The 27,271-nt window shown below is 48.0% G+C and overlaps 1 protein-coding gene across 2 annotated transcripts in view; it reads left to right on the forward strand.

The window, feature by feature from the left end:
- LOC113926439 overlaps positions 1–27,271 on the forward strand; it is a 47,251-nt gene that overhangs the window by 15,501 nt on the left and 4,479 nt on the right. The window contains exons 3-5 of one of the 2 annotated variants that reach the window (XM_027601309.2): positions 12,998–13,098; positions 13,431–13,540; positions 26,159–26,352. In XM_027601309.2, coding sequence (XP_027457110.2) covers positions 12,998–13,098; positions 13,431–13,540; positions 26,159–26,182 — 235 coding nt within the window. In that variant the 3' untranslated portion in view covers positions 26,183–26,352. Of the gene's footprint in view, positions 1–12,614; positions 12,735–12,997; positions 13,099–13,430; positions 13,541–26,158; positions 26,353–27,271 lie in introns of those variants that run through there. The other variant, XM_027601310.1, reaches the window with a different exon arrangement.

Consider the following 27,271-nt stretch of genomic DNA (forward strand, 5'->3'; position numbering starts at 1 on the left):
GAGAAATCTTGAAAAATCAAACGTGATAGCAGAAATAAAAAATTCAGTAGAAGTTTGGAAGAGAGGGACAGGGTGGCTCAGGGACTGGAGGGACTCCAGAGGAGTCCCTGGGTGGCTCAATTAGTTAAGCGTCTGCCTTCGGCTCAGGTCATGATCCCAGGGTCCTGGGACTGAGTCTAGCATCGGGCTCCCTACTCAGCAGAGAGTCTGCTTCTCCCTCTGCTTGTGCTCTCTCTCTCTAACAAATAAATAAATAAAATCTTTAAAAAAAATAAGAAGTTTGGAAGAGAAAGCTGAGGAAATGTCCATTAAATAGAAGGAAAATAACAAAAGGGTGTAAAAATATGAATGAATGTACAATAAAATTAGAGAACCAGTTCAGGCAATAATATCCAAGTAACCAGGAAAATATCCAAATAGTAGGAGAATCAGAAAAACTAAGGGAAAGAAATCATTAATGACATAATCTAAGAAAATTTCCCAGAACTGAAGAACTGGGAGCCCAGGGCAATGAATAATCACTTTTAAAAGTATTATTTTTAAATTTCAGTTTCCAGTTGTTCAATACTAATATATACAAATACAATTGGTTTTTGTATACCTATCTTGTATCTTGCAAACTTACTAAATCCGTTTATTAGTTCTAGTAGCTTCTTTGTATATTCCACCAGATTTTCTACACAGATGGTCATGTCAGCAGCAAATAATGACAATTTTACTTCTTCCTTTCCTATATGAATGCCCTGTATTTCTTTTTCTTGCCTTACTGCACGGGTTAGAGTTTCTGGTACAATGTTGAAGAGACACAGTAAGAATAAGCATCCCTATCTTATCCCTGATCTTAGAGGGGAAACATTCTTTTTTTTTTTTTTAATGATTTTATTTATTTTTCAACAGAGAGAGAGAGAGAGACAGTGAGAGAGGGAACACAAGCAGGGGGAGTAGGAGAGGGAGAAGCAGGCTTCCCAAGGAGCAGGGAGCCTGATGTGGGGCTCGATCCCAGGACCCTGGGACCATGACCTGAGCTGAAGGCAGACGCTTAATGACTGAGCCACCCAGGCACCCGAGGGGAAACATTCTTATCTTTCACCACCATCAGTTTTCTTTTGTAGAGGTTCATTCAGGTTGTGGAAGATCCTTTCTATTCCTGACTTCTGAAATTCTTTTATGAGGAATGGATATTGAATTTTGTCAAATGCTTTTTCTACATCTACTAAGATGATCGTTTTTTTTCTTTCTAAATATGATGAATTACATTGCTTGATTTTTCTTAATGGTACCAACCTTGCATTCTTAGGATAAATCCCATTTAGTCGTGGTGTATTATCATGGAGGGAGGGAAAGAGTGAGATTCAGTTTACAATATTTTGTTGAGAATTTTTGTATCAATGTTTATGGGAGTTTTTGTTGTTGTTTTGTTTTGTTTTGTTTTGTTTTTTTTAAGTAGGCTCCACGCCCAATGTGGGCTTGAACTCATGACCCTGAGATCAGGAGTTGCATGCTCTACCAACGAGCCAGCCAGCACCCCTCATGAGAGATATTGATCTATGGTTTTCTTTTCTTGTAATATCTTTCTCTAATTTGGGTATCAGAGTAATGTTGGCCTCATAGGATGAATTGGGAAGTATTCCCTTCTCCATAATTTTCTAGAAAAGTTTGTGTAGAATTGGTTATTATTTCTTCCTTAAATGTTTGGCAATGCTCATCAGTTAAGCCATCTGGGCCTGGAGTTTTCTTTGTGGAAAAGCTTTAACTACAAATCCAGTTTTAAAAATACATATAGGTCTATTCCAGTTATCTATTTCTTCTTGAGTAAACTTCTGTAGTTTGTGTCTTTTAAGGAATTTGTTTATTTTATCTAAGTTATGGAAATTACTGGAGTAAAATTGTTCGTAGTATTCCCTTATAATCTTTTCAGTATCTGTATAATCTATAGTGAAGACACCATTTTCATTCTTGATATTGGTAATCTGTGTGTTTTCTTTTTTTTTCTGATCAGTCTAGCTAGAGGTTTATCCATTTATTGATCTTCTTGAAAAAAAAACAGCTTTTAGTTTCACTGATTAATGTTTTTCTGCTCTCTGCTTCATTAATTTTATCTTTCTTCTGCTTACTTTGTGCTTAATTTGCTCTAGTTAAAGATTTTCAAATGTATTAAAAGTTTTAAACTGTGAACCAAAAATAATACAGGAACAATTTTTCATCTATTTTGTGCTCTGGAAGAGCTTTTCCATTTAAAAGACCTCAGTAGGTATAAAAACACATCCAATTAGTCATTCATCAAATATTTATTGAGCACCTACTATGTGTTGGGCACTGTTCTAGGCACTGTGTATAGAAGAGTGATTAAAATGAAGTTAATGCCCTCACTGAGGTTACTTCTAATGAGAGGACACAGGCAATAAATAAATAGACATATATAATACATCAGGTGGTAATAAATGCTATGCAGAAAAATAAAGCAAGGTGAAGAAATAGAGACTGAGATGGAGTCAGCAAAAGCCTCTCTGTACAGAACTCAAAGGAAATAAGGGAGAAGGCCATGGAAATGTCAGAGTAAGAGCACTCTAGACTGAGTGAACAATAAGTGCAAAACTCCCTGTCATTAGAACATGCTTGCCTTTTAAGGGAAAGTAAGAATGTCTAAATGGCAGGGGAGAGAGGTAGCTAGGAGTCAGAACCTAGTCTTATAGGGCTGCTGTAGAAGCTTCCTTTTTAATTCTGAGTGTGCTAGGGAGAATTCTAAGATGGCCTCCCCACAATCCCCTACTCTCTGTATAATCCCTGGACTGTGAATATGATAGCTTGCACTCCTGTGTTTAGCTTATGTTATACGGCACAGTTGACTCTAGAAACGGGAGTTTACGCCAATGGGCCTGACCTAATCACGTGAACCCTAGAGAGTTTTCTCAAGAAAACTCTCAAGAAAAAACAAGTAACCCAATTCAAAAATGGGCAAGAGACTTGAAGAGACATTTCTCCAAAGAAGACATGAAAAGATGCTTTACATCACTAATTATTAGGGGCATGCAAATCAAAATTACAATGAGATACCACTTCACTTCCATCAGGATGGCTATTATCAAAAAGAAATTTTTCTGTGACAAAAAATAAGTGTTGGCAAGGATGTAGAGAAATTGGAACCTGTGTGCATTGCTGGTGGGAATGAAAAATGGGCAGCCGCTGTGGAAAATGATATGGAGGTTCCTCAAAAAATTAAAAATAATTATCATATGATCCAGCAATCCCATTCCTGGGTATATACGCGAAATAATTGAAAGCAGGGTCTCAAAAAGATATTTGTACACTCATGTTCATAGCAGCATTATTCATAGTAGTTAAAACATAAAAGCAACCCAAGAATCAATCAATAGATGAATGGATAAGTAAAATGTGGTCCACACATACAATGAAATACCATTCAGCCTTAAAAAGAGAGGAAATTCTGTAATATGCCACAATACAGATGAAACTTGAGGACATTGTACTAAATGAAATAAGCCAGGCACACAAAGATAAATGCTGTGTGATTCCACTTATAACAAGTACTTAGAGTAGTCAAAATCATAGAGACAGAAAGTACTATGGTGGTTACCAGGGGTCAGGGGAGGGGACAATGGAGAGTTAGTGTTTAATGGGAACAGAGTTTCAGTTCTACAAGATGAAAAGCGTTCTGGGAATGGATGGTGGTGACAGTTGCACAACGTGATGAATGTATTTAATACAGCTGAACTGTACGCTTAAAATGATTAAGATAGCAAATTTTATGTTAGGTATATTTTACCACAATTTAAAAAGTTGAAAAAGAATAAAAAAAAAGCAGAGTTTTCTTTGGCTGGTCAAAGAGGAGGACGTCAAGGATTTAAAGCATGAGAAGGGGTTGACATGCTGTTGCTGCTGCAACAAGGAGTGGGCCATGTGGCGAGGAGTACAGGCAGCCTTCAGGAGCTATGAGGAGCCCTAGCCGACAGCCAGCAGGGAAATGAAGGCTCCATCCTCAGTCACAAAGAACAGAATTCTGCCAATAATAAGAATGAGTATAGAAGTGGGTTTTTCCCCCCCAGAACCTCCAGATAAAAAATCAGTCCAGCCAACAATTCGGTTTCAGCCTTGTGATACCCTAAGCAGAGAACCCAGCTCTACCATGACAGACTTCTGACCTTCAGAACTGTGACTAATAAATGCATGTTGGTTTTTATTTAAGATTTTATTTATTTATTTGACAGAGACAGACAGCAAGAGAGGAAACACAAGCAGGGGGAGTGGGAGAGGGAGAAGCAGGCTTCCCACTGAGCAGGGAGCCCAATACGGGGCTCCATCCCAGAACCCTGGGATCATGACCTGAGCCGAAGGCAGAGGTTTAACGACTGAGCCACCCAGGCACCCCTAAATGCATGTTGTTTTGAGGTGCTAAGTGTGTGGCCATTTGTTGTACAACAGACAACTAGTATACCCAGTGTCGTGGGAAGCCATAGGCATATGTAGCCTCTTTCATGAGTTTTACTTTAATGTCACCCCAATTAGAGAGTAAATTTCCTGAAGGCATAAACCCAACAGTCTACATGTCCTTACATAAGATTGGGCCAGGTGCCTAGTGGACACCCAGGAACTATTCCACGAATGGCTAAAACATTTTGATCAAAGGCAAGCTATTTGGGAAAATTGTCTAGCCCCTTGTACTGGCCACTTTGAAGAACTGCTGATATTTATAGAAGTTCTTTAAGAAAAAATCATGCTCTGTATCTGCGTGGCTTGCCTTCAGTCTTGCCCTCTTCTGGGGGAAATGACTTATCTTCAAATGCAACATGCTGAAATAGAGCACACCTTCTATCCAAACAGAGTTCCAACAGACTTTCCCTTCCATTGCCAGTAACACCACCATCACCCAGGTCCTCAAGACTCATACCCAATTCCTCCCTCTCCCATCTCCTGCATAGCTGGAGTCCTGGAGATTCATTTTCCAAAATGCCTCTCCTTAAGTCCAAGCTTGGTCTCACCACTATCAGCCTAACTGAGGCCTCTTCAACTCTCACCTGCACCATCACCTCTTTCCTGCCTCAAATCCTCCTTGGTCACTGCCAACTTGGCTAATCTCCATAAGAGAATCCTTAGTACATGTAAGCCCTTTTTCTGAAACCTCCATAGGCTCCTCATTTGTCGCTCAGGTGAGCTGGGTGTCCCACACCAGGCTGTGAGCCTATTGAGAGCAAGGGCCATATGTTGGGCATCTTTGTAGAATGACCGGCGTTCCGTGCCTGTATGAGGCTATCGATGATAATGGTCATGACCATGAGAATTCAGAGGCTTCCTTTTTTTTCGATCAGAGAGGACCAGCCTGAATTGTCATTCTCCCCAACTCTAAAGACTTAATCAGGGGTCCTGGGTAGCTCAGTCGGGTAAGCGTCTGCCTTTGGCTCAGATCATGATCCCAGGGGCCTGTAATCAAGTTCCGCATCAGTCTCCCTGCTCAGCGGGGAGCCTGCTTCTCTCTCTCCCTCTGCCATTCCCCCCCAACACACACACACACCCGTTTGTGCTCTCTGGCTCTCTCTATCTCACTGTCAAATAAATAAATAAAATCTTAAAAAAAAAAGACTTAAGCAGAAGCAAGGGAAAGCTGTGAAGCGAATCTATTCTTTTCTATAAACCTGATACCACCTGAGAATTCTGGTGAGCCAGTCCCCGCATCCCAGTTACCCGTTTATCAATATCAGCTATCAGATCTTTTAAAGGGGTTCCCTTCCCAAGGGTATTTGCAACTTAACAAGAAGACGGTCTTAAAGAAAGCAAATGTTAACTGATGGAGTTTCAAGTATCAGCTGGTGGGTGGAGTGCGATGTTTAGACAGGGATATAGAGCTTTGTTCCTGCATCCAAAAACACACCCCCGCCCATGTGGCAGGACTGATGTTAATAAAAGAATGGCTTCGAACACATGTACCTCCCGCTACAGCTGGGAACAGAACAAGAATCCCCAAAATGGGCAGGATCCTGAGTAGGCTGCTGGAAGGAATCCCCAGTGAAATGATGGAGAAGGAGATGCCCAGTGCCCTGGAGAACTTAATGGAATAAAAGCAAAGCTCCTACCTGCCTTCCCCAGCTGAGACCCTTCTCCTACACCCCCACGGTGGGGAGGGGAGTGTCACTCAGTCTAGAAGCACAGGGAAGGCTACTGTGGCTTTGGTCATTTTTTATGCCCCTCACCTCAATACCAACTTTCCACCCCCTACTGGATGATGGAGAAGGCATCTTCTAGATCCAGCAGCCTCTCCCTACTCTGTCTACCCCGTTCACCCGACTGAAGCCCAGAGGAAGGGATCCCTTTGCAATGCTTTCCTCCCTATAACTGTAGCCCACTGCTCCCCGGGCTCAGAGAGGGGAAGCCTGTGTGTGTGCGTGTGCACGTGTGCGCGCGCAAGTGGGGAGGGGTGGGGGAGTGTAATGGAAAAGGAGGAAGGGAGGAAGATGTGCGCAGCTGGGGGGCTGGCCCTCTGGCATCCTGGGGGAGTCTTCCTCCTTAATTGCTTGAGTTCTACAGCTGTCGTCGCTAACAAGAAATTAAAAAGCACCCTGACCCCTGCCCCCACCCCTGCCCCCACGCCTCACAAGTGCTCTCTCAGCACGTTGCTCCTCGGAGAAGCACCCAGCGGAGGATCCTGTAGAGACACGGTCGCCTGAGCTGACGGCTTCCGGGCCCCTGATGGCCACAGCAGGGAAGGGAGGTGGGAGTGGGCCCCAGCTTCTCCACTCTGCTCTGCTCTGGGCTCTGGGTTTCGGACCTGCCCTGACTATTTTATATATCCTGCCTCAGAATCCCCACAGCTCATGTGGGGCTTGTCAGACCTCGGGCCCAGATGTGGGGTTTGGGAATAGGGTCCCTAGAAGTGCAGATTGAAGATCTACATTCAGCTGCCCTGGGCACAGTGAGCAATTATATAAAATGGAGAGAAACGAAGATGGGATGGGTCAGAAACTACAGCAAGAAGGATCTCGGTTAGCACAGGATAGACCTCCCCAGCCGTCTCTCGCTCCACACCCGCACCCAGAGAAGCAGTCTCCTCTCTAAGGATGAGGAGCCTGGCTTAGCCATCACCGCGGGAGTCTGCATGATCTGGCCCCTGCCTGCCTCCTCTCCCCACCCCCATCCCAAACTCAAGGCCAGACACCAACGTACTTGTTCTAAGAATGGACTTTCCGGCAGCACCTCTCGGGCACCCACCCCTCCCCTCCTTCCCCAAGAACCACTGAATTCTCCCCAGCAAAATTCTAACATCACCCCATTGCGTTTCTCACATGCACCACCCCCCACAGTTCTCCACGGGGACAGTTAAATGTGGCCTCAGGAGGGACAACCTCCCCCTGCGGATCCTAGTCCCTCCACTGGAAATAATACCATGAATGTCTTTGCTCACATAGTGGAATGAACATCAGTCTTCAATACATTTGCTGTTGTTTCGAACTTGCGTAGATTCTGGGGAGATTAATGACACGTGACTTCATCTCAAATTATTCCTCACTTCCCCATAAGCTGGCTGCCTTCACAGACTTTCCCAAATGATAGACACTTGTCATGACAACACCTGCCCTCTGGAGCTCTGTGACGTTTGGGAGTTAAATTTTTAGTGTTAAAATAAGGTTTTCTGGTTACAGGTACCGTAGGTATCTGTACACGAAGGCAACCGACCGTGCTATACACATGTGGTGCCCAAATCAAGTTAGTATTCTGTTCCGGCAAATCTTATGTAAGGCCATTTTACATAAGTCAGAATCCTTTCAAATCAGGAGATAATCGAAGGCAGGTATCTGCTTGGCAGCAATGTAAACATGGGGGGGTGAGGACAGAAACCTGCCTAGTGAGGGTGCCACCAGCTCTCCTTGCCCATGAACAAGGGTTACTTCAGAGCGAAGGAGCGAGGAGCGTGACATGCGAGCTTACACCCTGTCAGCCAGCGCGCTCTCTTCGCCAAGGCTGCTGGAAAAGCTTGACTCAGGCTGAGTTTACATAAGTCAGCCTTGCGTAAGCGTATACCTATAAAGACATTGGAAGGTACAAGGAGAAATGTCAATAGCCGGGATTATGGGTGTGAGTTTAATTTGGGGTACCTGATATTGCAAGACTGCTTTAAAAATAGTTTAAGCGTACTCAAAATCAGGCTTGGGCAGAATGCCTACTCTGCACCCAGCGCTGTGGAGGGGTTGTCAGATAATTAAAGAGAGGTTATGAGACGGTCCCTGCCTTAACCAAGCTTATATTCAAGTTGCGGAAGGGAGATCTGGATGCGCTAAAGCAGGCTTCCATCTACCTCCCACTCAGCTGGGCCCAGGGTCCGGGCCACTGTTTTTCCCTCTTAATGTCCCTCCCTTCCCCACATTACTCCCTAGCCAATCCCTTCCTTCATACTGTCCCCCACCTTGTCCCCACAGAGAAGTAATCCTCTTCATTTGGGAAGAAGGATATTCCTTTGCGTGTCACTGATATTCACAGCCATGATAATGTCAAAAGACACAGACACACACACACATCCAGATCTCCCTCCCTCAGCTTCCTTCCTCGCCTCCCCAGTATCTTTGGGGGGACACCAGTGTTTCTGACTTCTGTCCCCAGCCTCCTCCCCAAACACAGCCCCGCAGACGCAGAATGGGAATGAAGGGAGGGAGGGACAGCCGGGCCTCTGCCATCTGCATGTTCTCAGCAATCAGTCCTCCCCAGCACCCATCCCTGAGCCTGGGGGGGGGGGGGGGGCCGCGGGTGTGATTGCTGAGTCAGGATATTCCTCACATTCCCTCCCTTCTCCCCTGCCGGCCCAAATGCCACAAACCCTGCCTCTGCTCCCTCGACCCTAACCCCAGCCCTTGAGCAGCCCTCCTCCCTCACACCCTGAGGGGGAGGCCCCCTCTCCTTTGGGGCCCTGCTAGGGGGGGGGCATGTGGCCACACTGTCTCCTGCTACCCCCACGTCCTTCCCTCACTCCTGGCTCCATCTCCCCCCAACAGGCCTCCCTCACAGAGTCTGCTGCCCCTGATTGGGAAAGGACAGAGAAGGTGGCAGGCAACCAGGAGCAGAATCCCACAACACACACAGACAACGGGGCACCAACATGGGGGCACAGTCACCCCTTAGTGCAACATCAGAAGTTTCTCTGTCATGGGGCGCCTGGGTGGCTCAGTTGTTAGGCGTCTGCCTTCGGCTCAGGTCATGATCCTGCGGTCCTGGGATCGAGCCCCGCATCGAGCCCCACATCGGGCTCCCTGCTCGGCGGGAGGCCTGCTGCTCCCTCTCCCACTCCCCCTGCTTGTGTTCCCTCTCTCTCGCTGTGTCTCTCTCTGTCAAACAAATAAATGAAATCTTAAAAAAAAAAAAAAAGAAGAAGAAGAAGAAGAAGAGGTTTTTCTGTTAGGCAAACAGAGACAAGCCTAGAGGGAGGCCCAGAACAGCCAACCCCAAGGGAGCCCCCAGTCTGAATGAAGGGTCTGCCCTGTCTTCAGAGGGCTCCTAGTCTTGAGGAGAAAGACCTAGAAAGGCTGTTGGACAAGGGAGGAAGGAGGCTGTTCTCTCTCATCCGCATGGACTAACACATAAATAAACAAAGAGTCAGAAGTTCAAGTGCAAAGCTGTGTGAATGAACCTGGAAGGGGCAAGAATCATGGGAATAATCAGAAGGTAAAACTGGTCTAAACAGGAAAGGAAGGCTCCCTGAAGGAGGAGATCCTGGGAGAGAAAGGACGTTTCCGGAGGCTCAGAAGCGAGGGAGGAGGACAGGGCAAATGGGAAGACCCAGGGTGGAAAGAAGCCCTTCTAGGGCAGTGGGGCCCAGGAAGGAGCACTGGACAGGGAGCAGGAGTCCAAGGCTCCATTCCCAGGTGACATGGCCAAGACCCTACCTCTCTCGGGCCCACAGACATTTCCTTGGCACAAGGCCACAGCGGCTTGGCCACAGGACTCCTAGGGTGCGTGACGGGGGGCCCCCCTGCTCAGCTTAGTGTTCCGCAGTTGAACAAGAGACCTGCATTTTCATTTTGCACTGGGTCCACGGGGGCCGGTCTTGCCCCCCCAGCTAGGAAGGTCTATTTTTCTCCCCATGTCTTATCCTCTGGAGAAGCCCTAGTGGGGAGGAAAGCAGGAGGGAGGAGGCCTGAGAGGCTTGGCTCCCCACTCCGCCAGGGCTCCCTGCTCTTAGAGCTCCTAGAGGCTGCATGCAGGGAGGAGGTGGGCCCTCCGTAAGCCTGAGGCCTGAGCCCTGGGTCCCACAGGTCCCCAGCCTGACCCTTGGCAGCCTGCAATGGGCCACTCAGCCCACAAATGGCCTCATCTCTTGGAGGGCCCAGCAAGATCATTTCACAACTGTACGCACTCAATGGAGACTGTTCTTGGAAAGCTGAGAACAGGACAGCTCAGTCCTGAGTATGAGAAAGCCTTCGGCCCCTGAGGTCTGCGCTTGTACAATAAACAACAGAGGAGGGCTTGCTTGGGTAGGGAGGGAGAGTGGGGACAGATTTTAGCCAGCGTTCTGGTGGCTGGCTGGGGGGAGTCAAGGGTCCCCCGAAGAGCTTGGCACATAGCCTCTCTCCCTCAAGAGGAATACCCCAATCTGATGGGGGGCACAGGATGGGCCCCTACCAGACGAGGCTGGGATCCTATGATTCAGGGCTTGAAGAGCATAGTACGACAGGGGAGGACATTATTGCCCAGTAGGTAGAGAGGGCTCTGAGGGCAGGACCACCCCTGCCTGTCACAATGCCCAGTTCCCATGCGCACACCATGGAGGGGTAAAAATTCAGGATTCAAGTCAGGGGTGGCAGTAACCTAGCCTTGCACCACCGGCATCCGGCCATCTGAGGCAGAAGAGAAGCCCACACCTCAGGAGGGTTCAGACTCGGTCCTGAGAGCACTAAGAAATAGGGTGCACTAAGAAATAGCTGAGTGGGGGCCAGGCATTCTCAGAGAAGCTTCCTGAAGAAAGGGCTTAAACCCTCTTTGCTAATAATGCAGTATATATTAATTAAATTGAATTTAAATTTAAAAAAATTTTTTTAAAAACCTCTTTGTAACCAAGGAGAGGCTTTGCACAGAACAGGGCTGAGGGTGTCTTGGCAGAGAAAGCAGCATCTACAGAGGCGCAGGAGTGTCTGGGAAATGAAGATGTCCTCCCCGGTGGGGGGTGAGATTACGGATGGTGAGAGAGGCGAGGAGTGACCTCCTCAGCTGATCCATGGGAAAAAAAAGCCCCTAATGAGGAGTCAGGGCCATTCTGCCTTTGATGTGCCAGTTCAAATAGCTGAGGCCTGGATGCCTCTAACAGGCAGAGGCCAGGCTGGGGCCACGTGGGGGATCCAGCCATGATGGCCAAGGCACAGGTGCTCAAGAAATGTCTTAATGAATGAATTGACCCAATGGTTGATTGATTGACAGGGGTCATGAGTCAGGGTGGCACTTTTCAGAGAGGCTGGCAACTTAGGCCTTTGGGCTCATCAGAAGGGGGCTGAGCCCTTTTGTTTTTTTTAAGATTTTATTTTATTATTTTATTTTATTTTATTTTATTTTGACAGAGAGAGACACAGCGAGAGACGGAACACAAGCAGGGGGAGTGGGAGAGGGAGAAGCAGGCTTCCTGCGGAGCAGGGAGCCAGACGCGGGGCTCGATTCCAGGACCCCCCGGGATCATGACTGAGCCGAAGGCAGACGCTCAACGACTGAGCCACCCAGGCGCCCAGGGGCTGAGCCCTTCTGATGGGGGTTATAGAAACCTACACTGTAGGTCTCACCCATGGAATAGGGCCCCCTCCATGCTGCCTCCTTGGCTTTCCTGACTCAGTATCCTCGGAGATCCTGGCCTCTGAACAGTACAAAATTAGCAAAAGGGACCTTCATGTACATAGAACAGCAATAGCAATAATAGTGAACATCTAGTGATTGTTTTCTACGTGCCAGGCAAGGCGCTGATGTACAGGCCTAACCTCCTAAACCCCAGAACGAGCCTTCCGAGTAAACACTATTAGATGCAGGAAAAAGATGTGAGTCCAAGAGAAATGTTTTTAACTTTTATTTTTGTTCTCTGACACACATTTTTGACATTTTAACATCACTGAAATCAGGATGCGCCTTGCAATCAGCAACAAGAAGGCACTGTGTCAAAGTTTAATGAGCGGTGTTCTTTCTTTATGGTGGGACGTAAATTAATCATGAGTTTTGTTTCTGATGAGATACAGTTGATTATGTCCTTGGTCTACATAACTGACCACTGCCCCTTTGAGTCAACAGTGGATGACACACAGAGCAGGTGTCTGTTTGCAACCCCTTGTCTCAGCCCATCGGCCTGGGAGCTGCCTCAGGATAGGCTGTCTTCTCTCCCCGGAGCCCCCAGCAGCCCCTAGCCCAGCAGCTAGCCCAGCAACCGGTAGGCATGGGGGATGGGTGGGCGCTGAGAACCCTGGGCCTCCGTTTGAGGCCCGTTTGAGGCATTATTGAAAGAAGAGCCCCGGGAAGCTGGTCTCAGCAGCCTGGGAGGAATGGAGGTAAAAGGGAAGGAGCGAGATTGCTCCACACTCCACCAGGAAGCTCTAGGCCAATGGAAATGGTAGGTACAGGCCGGCACTTGGCCAGAGGACCGGGAGCCCGTTGCAAATGCTGGCCCTAGCCTTGCTCAGCACCCACTATGCTTACCTGCCAGAGCGTGTGTTCCCCTCGGCCTTTCCCTCTGCCCTCACGCCTGGCCCCAGGAAGGGAGGCAAGAGCAAGTAAGGCAGTGATCAGCCCCATTGGAGTAACCCAAGGAAAAGGAGGCCCGAGGGCCCCTGGCCTGGCTTCCCCAGGGCCTTCACTGCTCCGCTGTCGCAGAGGTGCGGAGCTGGGTGCTTGTGAACTGCCCTAGGGGCATGCCTCAGTGGGGGATCTCCGGGGTGGCGAGGGGTGAGGGGAAGGGAGAAGTGTTGTTTGCCAGGGACTCTCCCACTTGTTCAGAACATTTCCACCACCTCTCGTCTTTTCTCTCCTTTCCTAGGACTCCTCCCCTCAGAGGCCTGTCTTCTCCTGCCTCTACTTCCCAGAAGCGCCACCCTGGAGTGCCAGTGACCCCCACATGCCCATTGACCGCTCAATCAGGTGCCCAAGCCCAGTCTTGGGGGTGGGGGTGGGGGAAGGGACAACGACCAAATCCGTAGATGTCTGTCCCCTCCCCACTACACCTGGGGGTGGAGGCCTCTGAATCAGCCAGGGGGAGGGCGGGAGGATTAGGGTCTTTAATGAGGACCAAGGACTTATGGGGTTAGGGAAGGGAGCTCGCGGTCTGGCCTGGGTGGGGGAGGGGCGCCCACTCTCTCAGCATCCCTGCCCCTCTCCCCTGTCTGTGGAGGCCCACTGACTGATCCTGCTGAGGTACGGGGCCAGCGGGGTGGGGGGAATAATGGCTGCCCCTCTTGTCCCTGGCCTGCCAGGATGCAGACAGAGCCTGCCAGAGCCACACACTCAGAATCCCCGCTCCCAGCTGTGGTCCTTGAAGCCAAAGCTGTCCCTCCTGCCCATCTCACACCTCGTATGCCTGCAGGTGAGCCTCAGACGTACCTTCCCTTCTCTCCTTGCCTCCTGGCTGTGGCCCTGGCAAAGAGGTGGGAGGGTGAGGTGTGCAGGCACAGGGACTGACTGCTGCCTCTGTTGACATTGAGCTTAGTCCCATGTGCGAATGGAGGTGGGGAAAGAGGAGCTCAGGGTTAAGGGCAGGGACTGGGGACTCAAGTCCCATGACTGGAACGGGGGAACTGGGGCTGCAGTGCCTGGGATGTGAGTGGATCATGACTCCCCATTTGTCAGGGAGAAACTGGTTCCTAGGAAGGGAGAGGGCCATCCCCACTTACAGGGGCTGGACCCCAGGAAGAGAATCTTAAGCTCAAAGGCTCTCAGAGGCAGAAGGAGCGTGGGAGATGAGTATATAACACTGCCCATCTCACAGCCTGGGAGACTCAGGCCCAGAGAGAGAAAAGGGCTTGTCCGAGGTCCCACAGGTTATTAGGAATGGGGCAGGAATCAACCTGGGGCTCCTAACTCCCAGCCTAGTGCAAGTAACCCATAATAATGCAAACAACTATATAGTTATTAACTCACATAATTCCTCTTATGAGAAAATTGAGGCCCAGAGAGGCCAAATATCTTGCTGAAGTCACACTCAGGAGCCTGGCTCTAAAACTTGTAAATATCTGGGTTCACAATGACCTCTCCAGGTTGCACCATGGGTATAAGTAGTGAATCCAAAAGTCAAAGCTGAATGTCCCTGGGGAGGCGGAGGTGCAGGAACTGGGGGCTGACCCAGGAGTTGGGGGGTTTCCAGCCAACTTGAGCACCAGACCGGCCAGGACCATCCCAATCCTCACCAAGAGGACCCAAGGCAGGCAGGGAGACCTGGCACCCCAGATCCAACCTGCTCACTGCTTCCGGAGCACCAGCTCATCCTTGCTCCCCTAGCACAGAAGGGCCACACTGGGGATAGAGCTGTCCCTCCGTGGTCAGCGGATCCTGGGCTTTGCTGGGCCCTGAACCCCCACCCCATTCCAGCCCACCCCACTTTCAGCGATGCAAGCAGACACCACGTAGCAGGAAGAAGGGACTGCGAACACTAACCCAGACACAGAGCCAAGTGCTATAAGGGATATAACTTTCTTTTTTTTTCTTTTTTTAATTTTAATTCAATTAATTAGCATATAGTGTATTATCGGTTTCCGAGGTAGAGGTCAGTGATTCATCGGTCTTATATAACACCCAGTGCTCATTACATCACGTGCCCTCCTTAATGCCCATCACCCAGTTACCCCATCCCCCGAACCCCTCCCCTCCAGCAACGCCCAGTTTGTTTCCTATGATTAAGAGTCTCTTATGGTTTGTCACCCTCTCTGATTTCATCTTGTTTTATTTTTTCCTCTCTTCACCTATGATCCTTTGTTTTGTTTTGGTTTGGTTTTGGGTTGGGTTAGTTTTTTTTTAGATTTTATTTATTTATTTGAGAGAGAGGGAGAGAGAGAGAGAGAGAGAGAAGGAGCAGGGGGAGGGGCAGAGGGAGAGGGAGAAGCAGGCTCCCTGCTGGGCGGAGAGCCTGAATCTATCCCAGGACCATGACCTGAGCCAAGGCGGACGCTTAACTGACTGAGCCACCCAGGCGCCTCTGATCCTTTGTTTTGTTTCTTAAATTCCACGTATGAGTGAGACCATATGATAATTGTCTTTCTCTGATTGACCTACTCCACTTAGCATAATACCCTCTAGTTCCATCCACGTCGTTGCAAATGGCAAGATTTCTTTTCTTTTTTTTTTTTTTTTTTTTTTGATGGCTGAGTAGTATATAAGGGATATATCTTTCAGCAGCGTATCTCCAGGCCCCTGGCACAGTGCTGGCTTTTGAAGGCACTCAGTAAGTGCCGCATGAATGACTGAGAAACACAAAGATCAGTGAGGCATAGACCTGCCCTCCAAGAGGTGACAGTCTGATGGGAGAGTCAGATACAGATTGTTAGTTATAACACAAGGCAGAGAAAGTACAGTCGGAACCCAGTGGATGGGGGGCTCATTCTGACTGCAGGACTGAGGAAGGCTTTGTGGAGGAGGCAGCATTTGAGCTTTGTTTTTTTGGAGGGGGGGGTTGGGTTTTTTTTTTTTAACATTTGAGCTTTGTAATAATAAGACTGATGATGATGATGATGATGACAATGGCTTATACTAAGGGATGTGTTTGGTACACTTCTCAGTGCTTCCCGTACATTAGCACATTTATTCTTCAGACTATCTAACCAGATGCACATACTGTTAATACACCCATTTTACAAATGAGGAAATTAAGGCTCAGATAAAGTAAGTTGCCCTAAGTCACATAGCTATAATAAATGAGCAGAGAGCCATGATTTGAGCCCAATTCTGACTCAAACGGGTTGTGAGGGGGGGTGGGGAATGGTTCCATTTGCCCATTTGACATTCATTCAATGATTATTTCCTGAATGCTGCTCTGTGCCAGGCAGTCAGAAGTTAACTGACCACAGAACCAACCCCAACAGGTAATTCAACAGGAATATAAATAACCTTAATGCAAAGCAGGAAGCGATTTGGGTCATAAAAGATGTACAGAGGATGGAGGGAACGCAAGGCGAGAGCCATAGAGGCTTCACGGGGGAGGTGGCCTAGGAGCTGGACTTTGAAGGATGGATAGGGATTCAGACACCCAGAGATGGCAGAGGGCATTCCAGGCCAAGGGAACAGCTTAAGCAAAGGCACAGAGGCAGGAATGGGAGGGGCGTATACAAGAAACAGGAAAGGTGCCATTTGGCCGGAGGAGAGGCTGCCAACTGGCGCCTGTGGACCACATCCGGCCCTCAGACGTGTTCTGTCTGGCCCACCCGCGCTGGCCTGCACAGCGTCCTTGAAAAAGGTGCAGTCCATCTCCAAAGCCAGAAGGTAAACAATGAGGCTGGGGGTGGGAGAGGACAGGCTTTGGAGTCTTAAATTCCAGAAACGCAACAACCATTGAGAAGCTGAGTAGCACACCTCCCCCCTCAGTCCAGTCCACTTCCCTTGTCCCCAGTTACCTGTCTGGCCCCTGTAAGGCATCTGAGTTTGAGCACCTGGATGAGCGCCCAGGGCACCGAAAGGAGCAGCAGAGGATAACCAACCATGGGAAGGTGTCTTGAGGTCTGAACACAAAGGGCCTTGAGCATCAGGCTAAAGAATATGGGCTTTATGTTGGCAACAGCTCTGTAATTACAGCCCCTCCAGCAACTGGGTGAGAAGGGCATGCATGCACGCACGCACACACGCACAGACTGGGACTGAGGACGGTCTAAATTGGTGTCAGCTGAACCAGAGTGGCCTCACTGTGCCTCTATACACATTGTCCTGGCCTCGGCCTCAGATCTCACATCCCTGCTGCCCCCATGCCCAGCATCCCCCATCCCAAGAGTTGTCCAGCTGTGCCCGCACCAGCCCTCCTTAAGCAAGCTGCTCTTTTCTAGAAGCAGAAGGGAGTCCCATAGGTGTCTCCGGGGCCTGTAGTTCCCCACCCCCCAGTGCAGAGCTGGCTGGCCAGGGTGAGAATTCCGGACAGGATTTAGGACTGGAATTTCCCTCCGTGTGGGCGGGGCCGATCAGGTGAGCCTTGTTACAGGGCTGGGGGCTGAGTGGAAAAATTTGGTCTGTCGCATCCCTTTGCCCCTGCCCTGGTGACTCAGGGCCCCAGTGGTGGTGAGTCTGGGGAGGGGACAAGACAGGAACCCACAGAAAAATTTTCCCTTGTCTCTCTGGCCCGGCCACTGCCCAGTTCCCCTCCCCCATTCCACACACACCGCGCCTTGCCGCTTACCACAGCCACGGTCTGTACCTGCAGCAACAGCCCCAGAGCCGGTGAGGGGCCTTCTCAGCCTGGCTGGGAGCACTGCGGCCAGCCCACGGGAACCTGGGCCTTCCCCACTTCCAGACAGCCTTAGGGAGACAGGTGTCCCTGACAAAGGCCCCGGTGGGTGTAGGGGTAGGATTGCCAGGCTTAGCGAATAAAAATTCAGGACACCTAATGTCCCGTGCAGTGTTTGAGATATACTAAAAATGATTTGTTATTTATCCTCTCCTTCTTTATGCGGAAAGGCAACCTCCCCCACCGCCCCCGTGAGGCCCAGAGCCAAGGATTCTGAAATTCAAATATAACTGAATTTCATCTGGCAACTCTTCGTGAGGGGCAGGGGTGAGGACAGGGAATACCCAAGGCACTCCAAACCAGTCAGGCCCACCCATTGTCCAAGACCTTCCCCACCCCCGCCCCCTCACATGCACCCCTGCTAGACCTTACTGTGCTCCTTTTGGCCTCAAGGCCTCTCTCAGACCTTCTAAGTCCCCAGCACCAGGTTCTTTCTCCCAAAGAGAAAGTCCTGGGACCTCAACCCCCCATGCCAGACAGGGAGCCAGCAAGGATGTGGGGTGTAGTTTCCTGGGAGTGACTGTTTATGTCTAAGGACACCTCACCTTCACAGCATTCAGCTTCAAGCTAGAAGAATTGTGGGAAGGAGGAAGGTCCACAGTTCCAGGGGATCTCCTAGGGGACCTCTTCAACACCCCACCTTCCACACCTTCTTCTGAGTTTCTACCCATCTCCACCTCTGGTTGAAACAGTATTTCTCTTACCCTCTCTTCTTCTGGACCCCACATCCCTCCCAAAACAGACTTGCCCATGATCTTGTACTATTCCCCTTTACTGAAGTATTGGAGCCCAGGCCAGGAGCTGTGTCCAGGGTACAGGGAAGCAGACAGGGACCAGGTGCCACCAGCCATCCCTGCCTGCACCAAATGAGCATCTCTTGTGCAGACACGGCCCTAGGCCCCAGGACAGCAGTGGTCAAGGTGCTCACAGTGCTCACAGCCTGCAGGGGGACAGAGGACATTCACCTGGCCGTGAGGAAGGGGCAGAGAGAGATGAGAGCAGGCCAGAGGACATGGCCACCTTTGGGGCTGGTCCAGAAGGCCTTCTGTGGGTTTAGGAAGCAGATTTATCTGGCCAGCCACGGTGTCCAGGCTGTAGCAGTGGGGGCTTCTCCTCCCTCCTCCTCAGCTCTAAACTGGGCCTCTGCCCCAGCCTGTACCTTCTGACTGGCGCTGACAGTAAACTCTCAGAAGGCAGGGCCACAGCCTGCCCACCGCTGTGTCAGATGTTCTCTGGAGATGGAGCTGTTCTGACTCAGGATTGATGGCCAATTTCTTTGGCAGGAGCCGCCTCAGGCCTTGGGGTGAGGGGTAGGTAAATGCCAAAGAACCATCTTGTCCCAGAGACCCACCCTCTCCTTCCTAAAGATTTCCACGCCCACCCGTGGTAGAGAGAAGGCAGGGCAAGGACCTGTGGTGCAGAAGGAGAGGCAAAGTCCCAGGAACTCTGGACGCCTGGGCGGCTCAGTCATTAGGTGTCTGACTCTCAATTTCAGCTCAGGTCATGATCTTGGGGTCATGAAATGGAGCCCCGCATCGCATTGGGCTCCGCGCTCAGCAGGGAGTCAGTCTGCTTGAAGATTCTCTCCCTCTGCCCCTCTCCTCCCCCTCCCCAAATACATAAATCAATCTTTAAAAAAAAGTCCCGGTGACTCACTTAAAGTCATGCAGGCTGGGGTGGGGGGCTGTGTGGAGCCCAGAGAAGAGCCCGGGGTCCTGGAGCACACCCCAGGGCTCCTACAGCCTCCCTCCCCACAACTCCCCAGCGGCTGTCTGGTGATGCTGACCAAAAGGGAAGATACTGGCTGTTACTGTAGTGAGGGTCCTGCACTCGTCCCAGCAGGACAACAGAAGTCAGAGCGGGAAGAGAAGCATTTCTCTGACCTTAGGGACCCCTCTACCCTCTAGCCTCGGTTCTGACCCTCAGAGGGGGCTGGGGCCGGGCAACACCCCAGTCTGGACCCCCAGACATCTGGTTCTGAGTTTGGCTTAGCCAGCGCTCCCCTACCCGCTCCAGTTGGGATCCTGACTTCTGAGCCCGGTGGGTCCTGCCCCCGTCGCTGCCTCCATAGCTGTACGCACCCTCCCCACACCTTGGGGTTGCCTTAAACAATCGTATGCTGGCAGAAATCAAATATATCAGGCATCTGTCAGACTCCAGGTTGGATTGTCCAGCGGGCAGAGCACTGAGCTGTGAACCCAACAGAACCAATCTGGCCACTGCCCAAACCAGGCACTTCCCACACAATTGCCTCTGGTCTCTTAGTGCACAGCGAGGGATGGGGGGATGGGGAGTAGGAGGATTGGAGGCGTGGGGGAGTGGTTATGTTGTTGAAAACAGAGGCTAAACCTGCTGGAAAGGTCCTTTTCCCTCACCCCACCCCTAGCCACCTCCACCAGCAAACCTGGGCACCTCAGCAGGGAAAAACAAGGAGGGAAAGAGGAGTGAGTCTGAGCAGGTCCACAATATCAGAGCTAGAAGGGAGTCGGGAGACCCCTTGGCTGCTGGAAAAGGGACAGAAAAGTCGCCTCTGAAGCTATGGGTTCTAGCATTAGCTCAGCTATTGTATGACCCTGGGCGCATGCCTTCCCCACTCTGCGCTCTGGGGTCTCCCCACCACCTTGCTGTTCCAGAGTTCCAGTTAAAGCACCTTGCCTAAAGAGCTCAGGCCTGACTGCTGCTGTCAGTCTCCCATGGACCCCTCTCCACACAACCCCTCCAGCTCCCACCCCAGCCAGGCCCTGGGGACTTAGGGCAGGTGGGGTGGGGGAGGGGAGGAGGTGGTGTCACCCCAGGGAGGGGCAGCAAGGGAAGGGAAACTGAGTGTGTCCCTGGCTTGCCCCAGCCTGTCCCTTGCATCCGGGGAAGGGTAAGAGTGACTGTCAGCTGGGGAAGGGGGGCAAGAGGGGCAGGCTGGGAGGGGCAGGGAACCCCCGTCTGGACTTGTCGGGGCAACTGGGTGCAGCTGTTTCGGCTGATGAAAGGGCCCTGATTGATATGGCAGCAGTGACTGATGATCACCCCCAAATCTAAGCCCTTCCCATCCTCTTGGACCTGGGCACGCCCGGGGGCCCACTTTAAGGACAGGTAAAAGCCAGGGAGAAAAGAAGAGTAGGGCTTCTGCTGCCACTGGGGACAATACCCCAAAGACAGGGAGGGGGGATGGTATCATTTTCCCTGCCCCAGCCCAGCAGTGGTGGGAAGTTGGGGCCGGACCCTGGGGCCCCAGGAGGACGGGGCCAGGGAAGAGGGGCAAAGGACTTGCCCCCTCCTCTCCCCATCCTGGGGTGTATCCACATACATTCAAATGCTCACACAGAGAGATAGATCCTATCCATCTGTCCTCCGGAGATGGCTGGGAAGAGAGCAAGGATTGTTACGGTGCATGCATTTTATAGCCTAGCCATCTGTGTTTTGCTAAACAATGTTGATTGAGCAGGTCTTGTGTGCCTGGTATCCTTGTAAGACCTTTTGGTGCACAGCCCTATGAGGTAAGTGTTCTCATCACCCCCATGTTATAGATGAAGATGTAGAGGCCCAGAGTGGTTAAGGAACTTGCCAGTAGTCACACAGTGGTCAGAGGCAGAGTGGAGACGTGAACTCAGTCTCCAAGGCTTGGGGTCCGAGTGCTACACTGCCCACAGGGAAATCATGGTGGGGCGGGGGAGACAGGGCCAACTTGTAACCAGCTTGTAAACAAATAATGAGCTTATAATTGGGAAAGGTTTTAAATAGAGATGCACAAGGTACAATGAGTCCTCAGAGGAGGGGCACTGTGGGTGAGGGGAGGAGGGAAAGGGGAGAACCAGGAGAGCTTCCAGGACAGTAAACATTTGAAGTGGAATTGAAGGGTTTTCTCTAGGTCAGTTACTTTTTTAAAATTTTTTTATAGTAAAATATACAAAACATGCAATTTACCATTTTAACCATTTTAAGTATATAATTTGGTGGCAGCTTTTAATTTTGATGAAGTCTAATTAATCTTTTTCTTTTGTTGCCTGTGTTTTTGACATCATACTAAAGAAATCATTACCAAATCCAAGGTCTTAAAATTTTTCCCTTGGTTTTCTAAGAGTTTTAAAGTTTTAGCTCTTAAACATGGGTGACTAATTACCATTTTGAGGTGATTTTTATATATAGGAAGGTAAGGTCATCAGCAAACAGATAATTTTACTTCTTCCATTCCAACTGGATGTCTTTTATTTCTTTTTCTTGCCTAATTGCTCTAGCTGGAATTTCCATTACTGTATAGAAAAGAAGTGACAAAAAGCACTTGCCCCATCTTGTTTCGGACTGCAGGGGAAAAGCTTTCCATCTTTCACCATTAAGTATCATGTTAACTGTGCGTTCTTCATACATGGCCTCTGTCATGTTGAGAAATTTTCCTTCTATTCCTAGTTTATTGAGTGTCTTTAATCATGAAAGTTTTTGTGTTTGGTCAAATGCATTTTCCCCCATCAAATGAGATATTCATGTGTCTTTTTTCCCTTCATTCTATTAACATGGTGTATTACATTGACTGATTTTTTTAAAAGATTTATTTATTTATTTTAGAGAGAGAAAGAGAGCATGTGTGCACAAGTGGGGGGGTGGGCAGAGGGGAAGGGAGAGAGAGAATCTCAAGCAGACTCCCCACTGAGCACAGAGCCCAACACGGGGCTTGATTCCAGGACCCTGAGATCATGACCTGAGCTGAAACCAAGGGTTGAATGCTTAACCAACTGAGCCACTCGGGCACCCCTGGTTTGTTTGTTTTTTTATATTGAGCCATCCTTGCCTTATAGGGATAAGTCCTAGTTGGACTTATAGTCCAACTTTTTGTAAAATGCTGCTGAATTCAGTTTGGTAGTATTTTATTGAGGATTTTTACATCTATATGCATAAGGAATACTGGCCTGTAGTTTCCTTTTTTTTTTTTTTTTTTTGTATTGTTTTTGTCTGGTTTTGGTATCGGGGTAATGCTGGCCTCATAGAATGAGTCGGAAATGTTCCCTCCTCTTCAATGTTTTGGAAGAGTTTGAGAAGGATTGGTGTTAATCCTTTATATGGTTGGTAGAATTCACCAGTAAAACCATCGGGTCCTGGACTTTTTTTTTTTTTTTTTTTGGTTGGTTGGATGGGGTTTGATTCTTGATTCAACCTTTTTCTTATACTTTCTATTTCTGTTTAAGTCAATTTTGGAAGTTCATATGTTTCTAGAAATTTGCCATTTCATCTAGGTTGTCCAATTTGTGGCAAAGAATAGTTCATAGTATTCTTTTTTTTTTTTTTAGTTTTATTTATTTAAGTAATCTCTACACCCAACATGGGGCTCAAACTCATGACCCTGACATCAAGAGTCACATGGTCCTCTGACTGAGCCAGCCAGGCACCCCCATAGTATTCTCTTATAATCCTTTTTATTTCTATAAGGTCAGTAGTAATATCCCCACTTTCATTCTGATTTTAGTAGTTTTAAGTCTTCTCTCTTTCTTTCTTAGTCAGTCTAGTTAATGTTGTTGATGTTTACAAAGAATTTTTGGTTTTGTTTATTTTCGTTATTATTTTTCTATTCTCTATTTCATTTATCTCTAATATTTATTTGTTCCTTCTTCTGTTAGCTTTAAGGTTACTTTGCTCTTCTTTTTCTAGTTCCTTAAGGTGTACACTTAGGTTATTGATTTGAGATCTTTCTCTTTTCTTTTAATGTAGGCATTTATAACTCTAAATTCCTCTCTCATCACTGCTTTCTCTGCATCCCATAAAGTTTTGGTATGTTATGTTTTCGTTTTCATTAATTTCAGTGTATTTTCTAATTTTCCTTGCCACTTCTTCTTTGACCCAATGGTTGTTCAAGAGTGTGTTGTTTGATTTCCACATATTTGTGGATTTTTCCATTTTCTTTCTGATACTAGTTTCTAGTCTCATCTCATTGTGATCAGAAGAGTTACTTTGTATGATTTCAATCTTTAAAAAACTGTTAAGACTTATTTTGTGGCTAATCTATGATCTATGCTAGAGAATATTCCATGTGCACTTGATAAGAACGTGAACTCTGCTACTATCAGATGGAGTGTTCTATGTATATCTGTTAGGCCTAATTGGTTCATAGTGTTGTTCAAGTCCACTACTATTTCTCTATTGACTTTCTGTCCAATTGTTCCACATGCTGTTGAAGGTGGGTTATTGAAGTCTCCAACTATTATTGTAGAAATGTTTCTTTCTCCCTTCAACTGTGTCAATTTTTGCTTCAGGGCCTCTGTTTTTAGGTGTGTAGAGGTTTATGATTGTTATATCTTCTGCTGAAATGAACCTTTTATTAATATATGATGTCCCTCTGTCTTAAAGTATTTTTTTGACTGATAGTCTCTTTGATATGACCATATTAGGCCACCCCATCTCTCTTTTGGTTACTATTTGCATGGGATATCTTTTTTTATCCTTTCACTTTCAATCTCTTTGTGCCTTTGAGCTTCTTATAGACATCATAAGATGTTTTTAATCTAATCTCTGTCTTTTAATAGGAGAGTTTAATTCATCTGCATTTACTGTGAATACTGATAGTGACTTATTTTGCCATTGAGCTGTTTTCTGCATATCTTACGTGTCTTTTGTTCCCCAAGTCATTCATTACTGCCTTTTTCTTTCACTTAGTTGATTTTTTGTAGTGTACTATTTTGATACACTTCTTTTCTCCTTTTTAATTTTGTTTTATTATTTACTTAGTGGTTACCTGGGAATTACGATTAACATCTATTTTTTAAGATTTATTTATCTGAGAGAGAGAGAGAGAAAGTGCAAGCAGGGGGAGGGGCAGAGGGAGAGAGAGAGAGAAGCAGATTCTCCATTGAATGCAGAGCCCAAAGTGGGGCTTGATCCCAGGACCCTGAGATCATGACCTGAACCAAAATCAAGAGTTAGATGCTTAACCCACTGAGCCACCCAGGTGCCCCTACCCTACAATTAACATCTTAAACTCACAACAACCTAGGTTTTTTTTTTTAAGTTTTATTTATTTATTTTAGAGAGAGCAAGAGAGGGAGAGAGAATGTGTGAGTGGGTGGGAGGGGCAGAGGGAGAGAATCTCAAGCAGACTCCTCACTGAGCACAAAGCCTGATGTAGGACCCAACCCCATGATCCATGAGATCATGACCTGAACTGAAATCACAAGTTAGGTGCTCAACTGACTGAGCCACCCAGGCGCCCCTATAACAACCTAGTTTTAGTAATACCAACTTAGTTTCAATATACAAACACTCTGCTCCTTTACATCTCCATCTCTCCCCCTTTATGTTATTGTCTCAGATGATATCTTTGTATATTGTGTGCCCATTACCATAGATTCATAATTACTGTTTTGTGCATTTGCTTTTTATATCATATGATGACCTACAAGCAGGAAAGATTTCAAAGAAAGAGGTACAAGGTATGATGAGTCCTCGAAGAAGGGGCACTGTGGATGGGGGCTAGGGGAGAAGGGAAGAACCAGGAGAGCCTTCCAAGACGGTAGATATTTGAATTGGAGTTGACGTGGGTTTCTTTTTAATATTTATTTGAGAGAGAGAGAGCATGAGCAGGGGGGGAGAGAATCTCAAGCAGACCTCACGCTGAGCATGGAGCCCCACACTGTGCTCAATCTCATGACCCTGAGATTATGACCTAAGCAAAAATCAAGAGTCAGACGCTTAACCAGCTGTGCCACCCAGGTGCCCATTGAAATTGACTTTTGAAGAACAAAAAAATTACTATGTAAAACTGCTTATTCACAGGAAAAGATGTCCAAAATATTTCACTTAGGGCACAAAGTAGGTTACCAAATAGCACAAATGATCTCATTTTTGTAAGTATGTATGTATTTATATACATTTAAAGATATATGTGTATATATATGCACAGAAAAAAAATTCATGATTATACTCATAGTACTTTAACAGTGGTTATCTCCAATTGTTGGAACTGTGGGAAGAGGCAACATTTCCTTTTATTTTTCCTAGTGTATTCTAGATTGCTTGAGTTGTTTACAAGAAACATGTGTCACTTTTATAACCAGAAAAGGCAACGGTGCCTTCTTTGTTCTGAAGGGTAAAATGAATGAATGGACATTCACCGTAGAGACAAAGTCGGGAAAGACCTGCTAGGCAGAGGGAACAGAACAAGCAAAGGCAAAGAGGCATGAAAATCATGCTCTATTATAGGACCTGGCAGTATATGGCATGGCTGGCGGGCACTGGGTGGCGGTGGGGGTGCGGCTGGAAAAAAGGTGTTTCCAGGGGCCACATTACCAAAGGCTTCCCGTTCCATAAAAAAAAGTTTAGTCAGTTCTTGGCATGAGGGCAAGAAAGTGACAGGTTTTGATTTACATATTAAGCAAATTAGTTAATGGGGGTGAGAAAGAGCCCAGGGGCTGAGAGGCCAGTGGGGAAGGCTGTTGCAATCATTGAGGATAGAGAAGTTGGGGCGGAAACTGAGTCAGGGCTTGGAGGGTGGAGAATAAAAATGAAAATATGAGAGAAGTGGAGGCCAAATCAGACAGCAATTATCCCTGAATGGGAAGTAGATTTGTCTGTCTCCAGAGTCTCCAGTGCTGGCATATTAATGGCAGGAGGCCAGATCTAAAGATGAGCATGATCATGATCATGATGAAGATAATGGTGATTCCTGGGGAGGAAGAGGAAAGTCCCAGCTGGCAAAGCCCTCTGACTTTGGTCTCCCAGCCCAAGACAATGTGTGTTCCCATTCTACAGATGAAGAAAGGCCTGGAGTGGTGATGCAGCCAAAGCAAGACCCAGAGAACATCATTTACTAGGCACGTGCATGGGCAGCCACTGCTTTTCCCAGCAGAGCCTGAGGAATGACTGTGTGACACTTTCTGGTCGCACACTTTGCATGACCTCCCTGTGCCTCAGTTTCCCCTTTCTAAAATGGAGAAAGTAGTACAAGTTACCTCATATGGTTGCTGAAAGGATTGAATTCCTTAACACATGTAAAGAGCTTAGGGCCTGGCACATAGTGAGCGCTCAGGAATTATGTGGTCTTATTTTTTGTGTTAGTATCTACACAGCACCCCACATAGAGCACCTGGAAGGAATGAATAGGAGGAAACCATGTTCCTGCCAGTCACCAGGCCCCTTCCTTACTTCCCAGACCCTACCTCCAGTGGAAAAGACCCAGAGGCTGGCATTTGCATCCTCGGTCTTGTTCACTAGGGCTGTAGGGTCCTTTGCAAGAGGGCCCTATTCATTTCTTTTCTATTCCTTTCCATGCTCCTTGGTACCAACTTGTTCCTTTAGTCACTCATTTATTCATTCATTCAGCAATCATGTGCCAAGCCCTGGTGTGGGCCTATGCTCGTGGCTGGGGCTACAAAGAAAAGTAAGGCATGTGCCTGTCTTCAAGGAGCTCACAGTGCTGCTGCCTCAACTCACTCCCTCACTCCCTCGCTCCCTCTCTCATTCATGTATTCATCACTTACTAGAAGCCTCCTCTGGGCCACACACATATGCTCTGTTTATATCTCCTGCCTGTAGATATGAAGCAATTAGAGTTTTTCCCAGGGGTTGTTATGTTTCCAATCTTCTCATACTTTCCCCCCTGTGCGCCCACTCTGTGCCCACACACAAAATCACACAGAGAAACCAAAACAGAGACCCAGGAAGAATAAATCCTTCCCCCATATTTCCTGTAGCTGAACATCTTCCCCTAGTTCCTGGAGTCTGAAAGGTAGAACAGCAACAACTGAGTTCTCTAGACTCTCCTGCACTCTTGTATTCATCTAGCAAAGTGCTGACTGAGCCCCGTGCTAGGCCAGGACCTGTGCTGGGCAGTCGGCGCTAACATGGTGAAGAGCTACAGAGCAT

This window comes from Zalophus californianus, chromosome 7, assembly GCF_009762305.2.
Source record: "Zalophus californianus isolate mZalCal1 chromosome 7, mZalCal1.pri.v2, whole genome shotgun sequence".
NCBI classification, from domain to species: Eukaryota; Metazoa; Chordata; class Mammalia; order Carnivora; family Otariidae; genus Zalophus; species Zalophus californianus.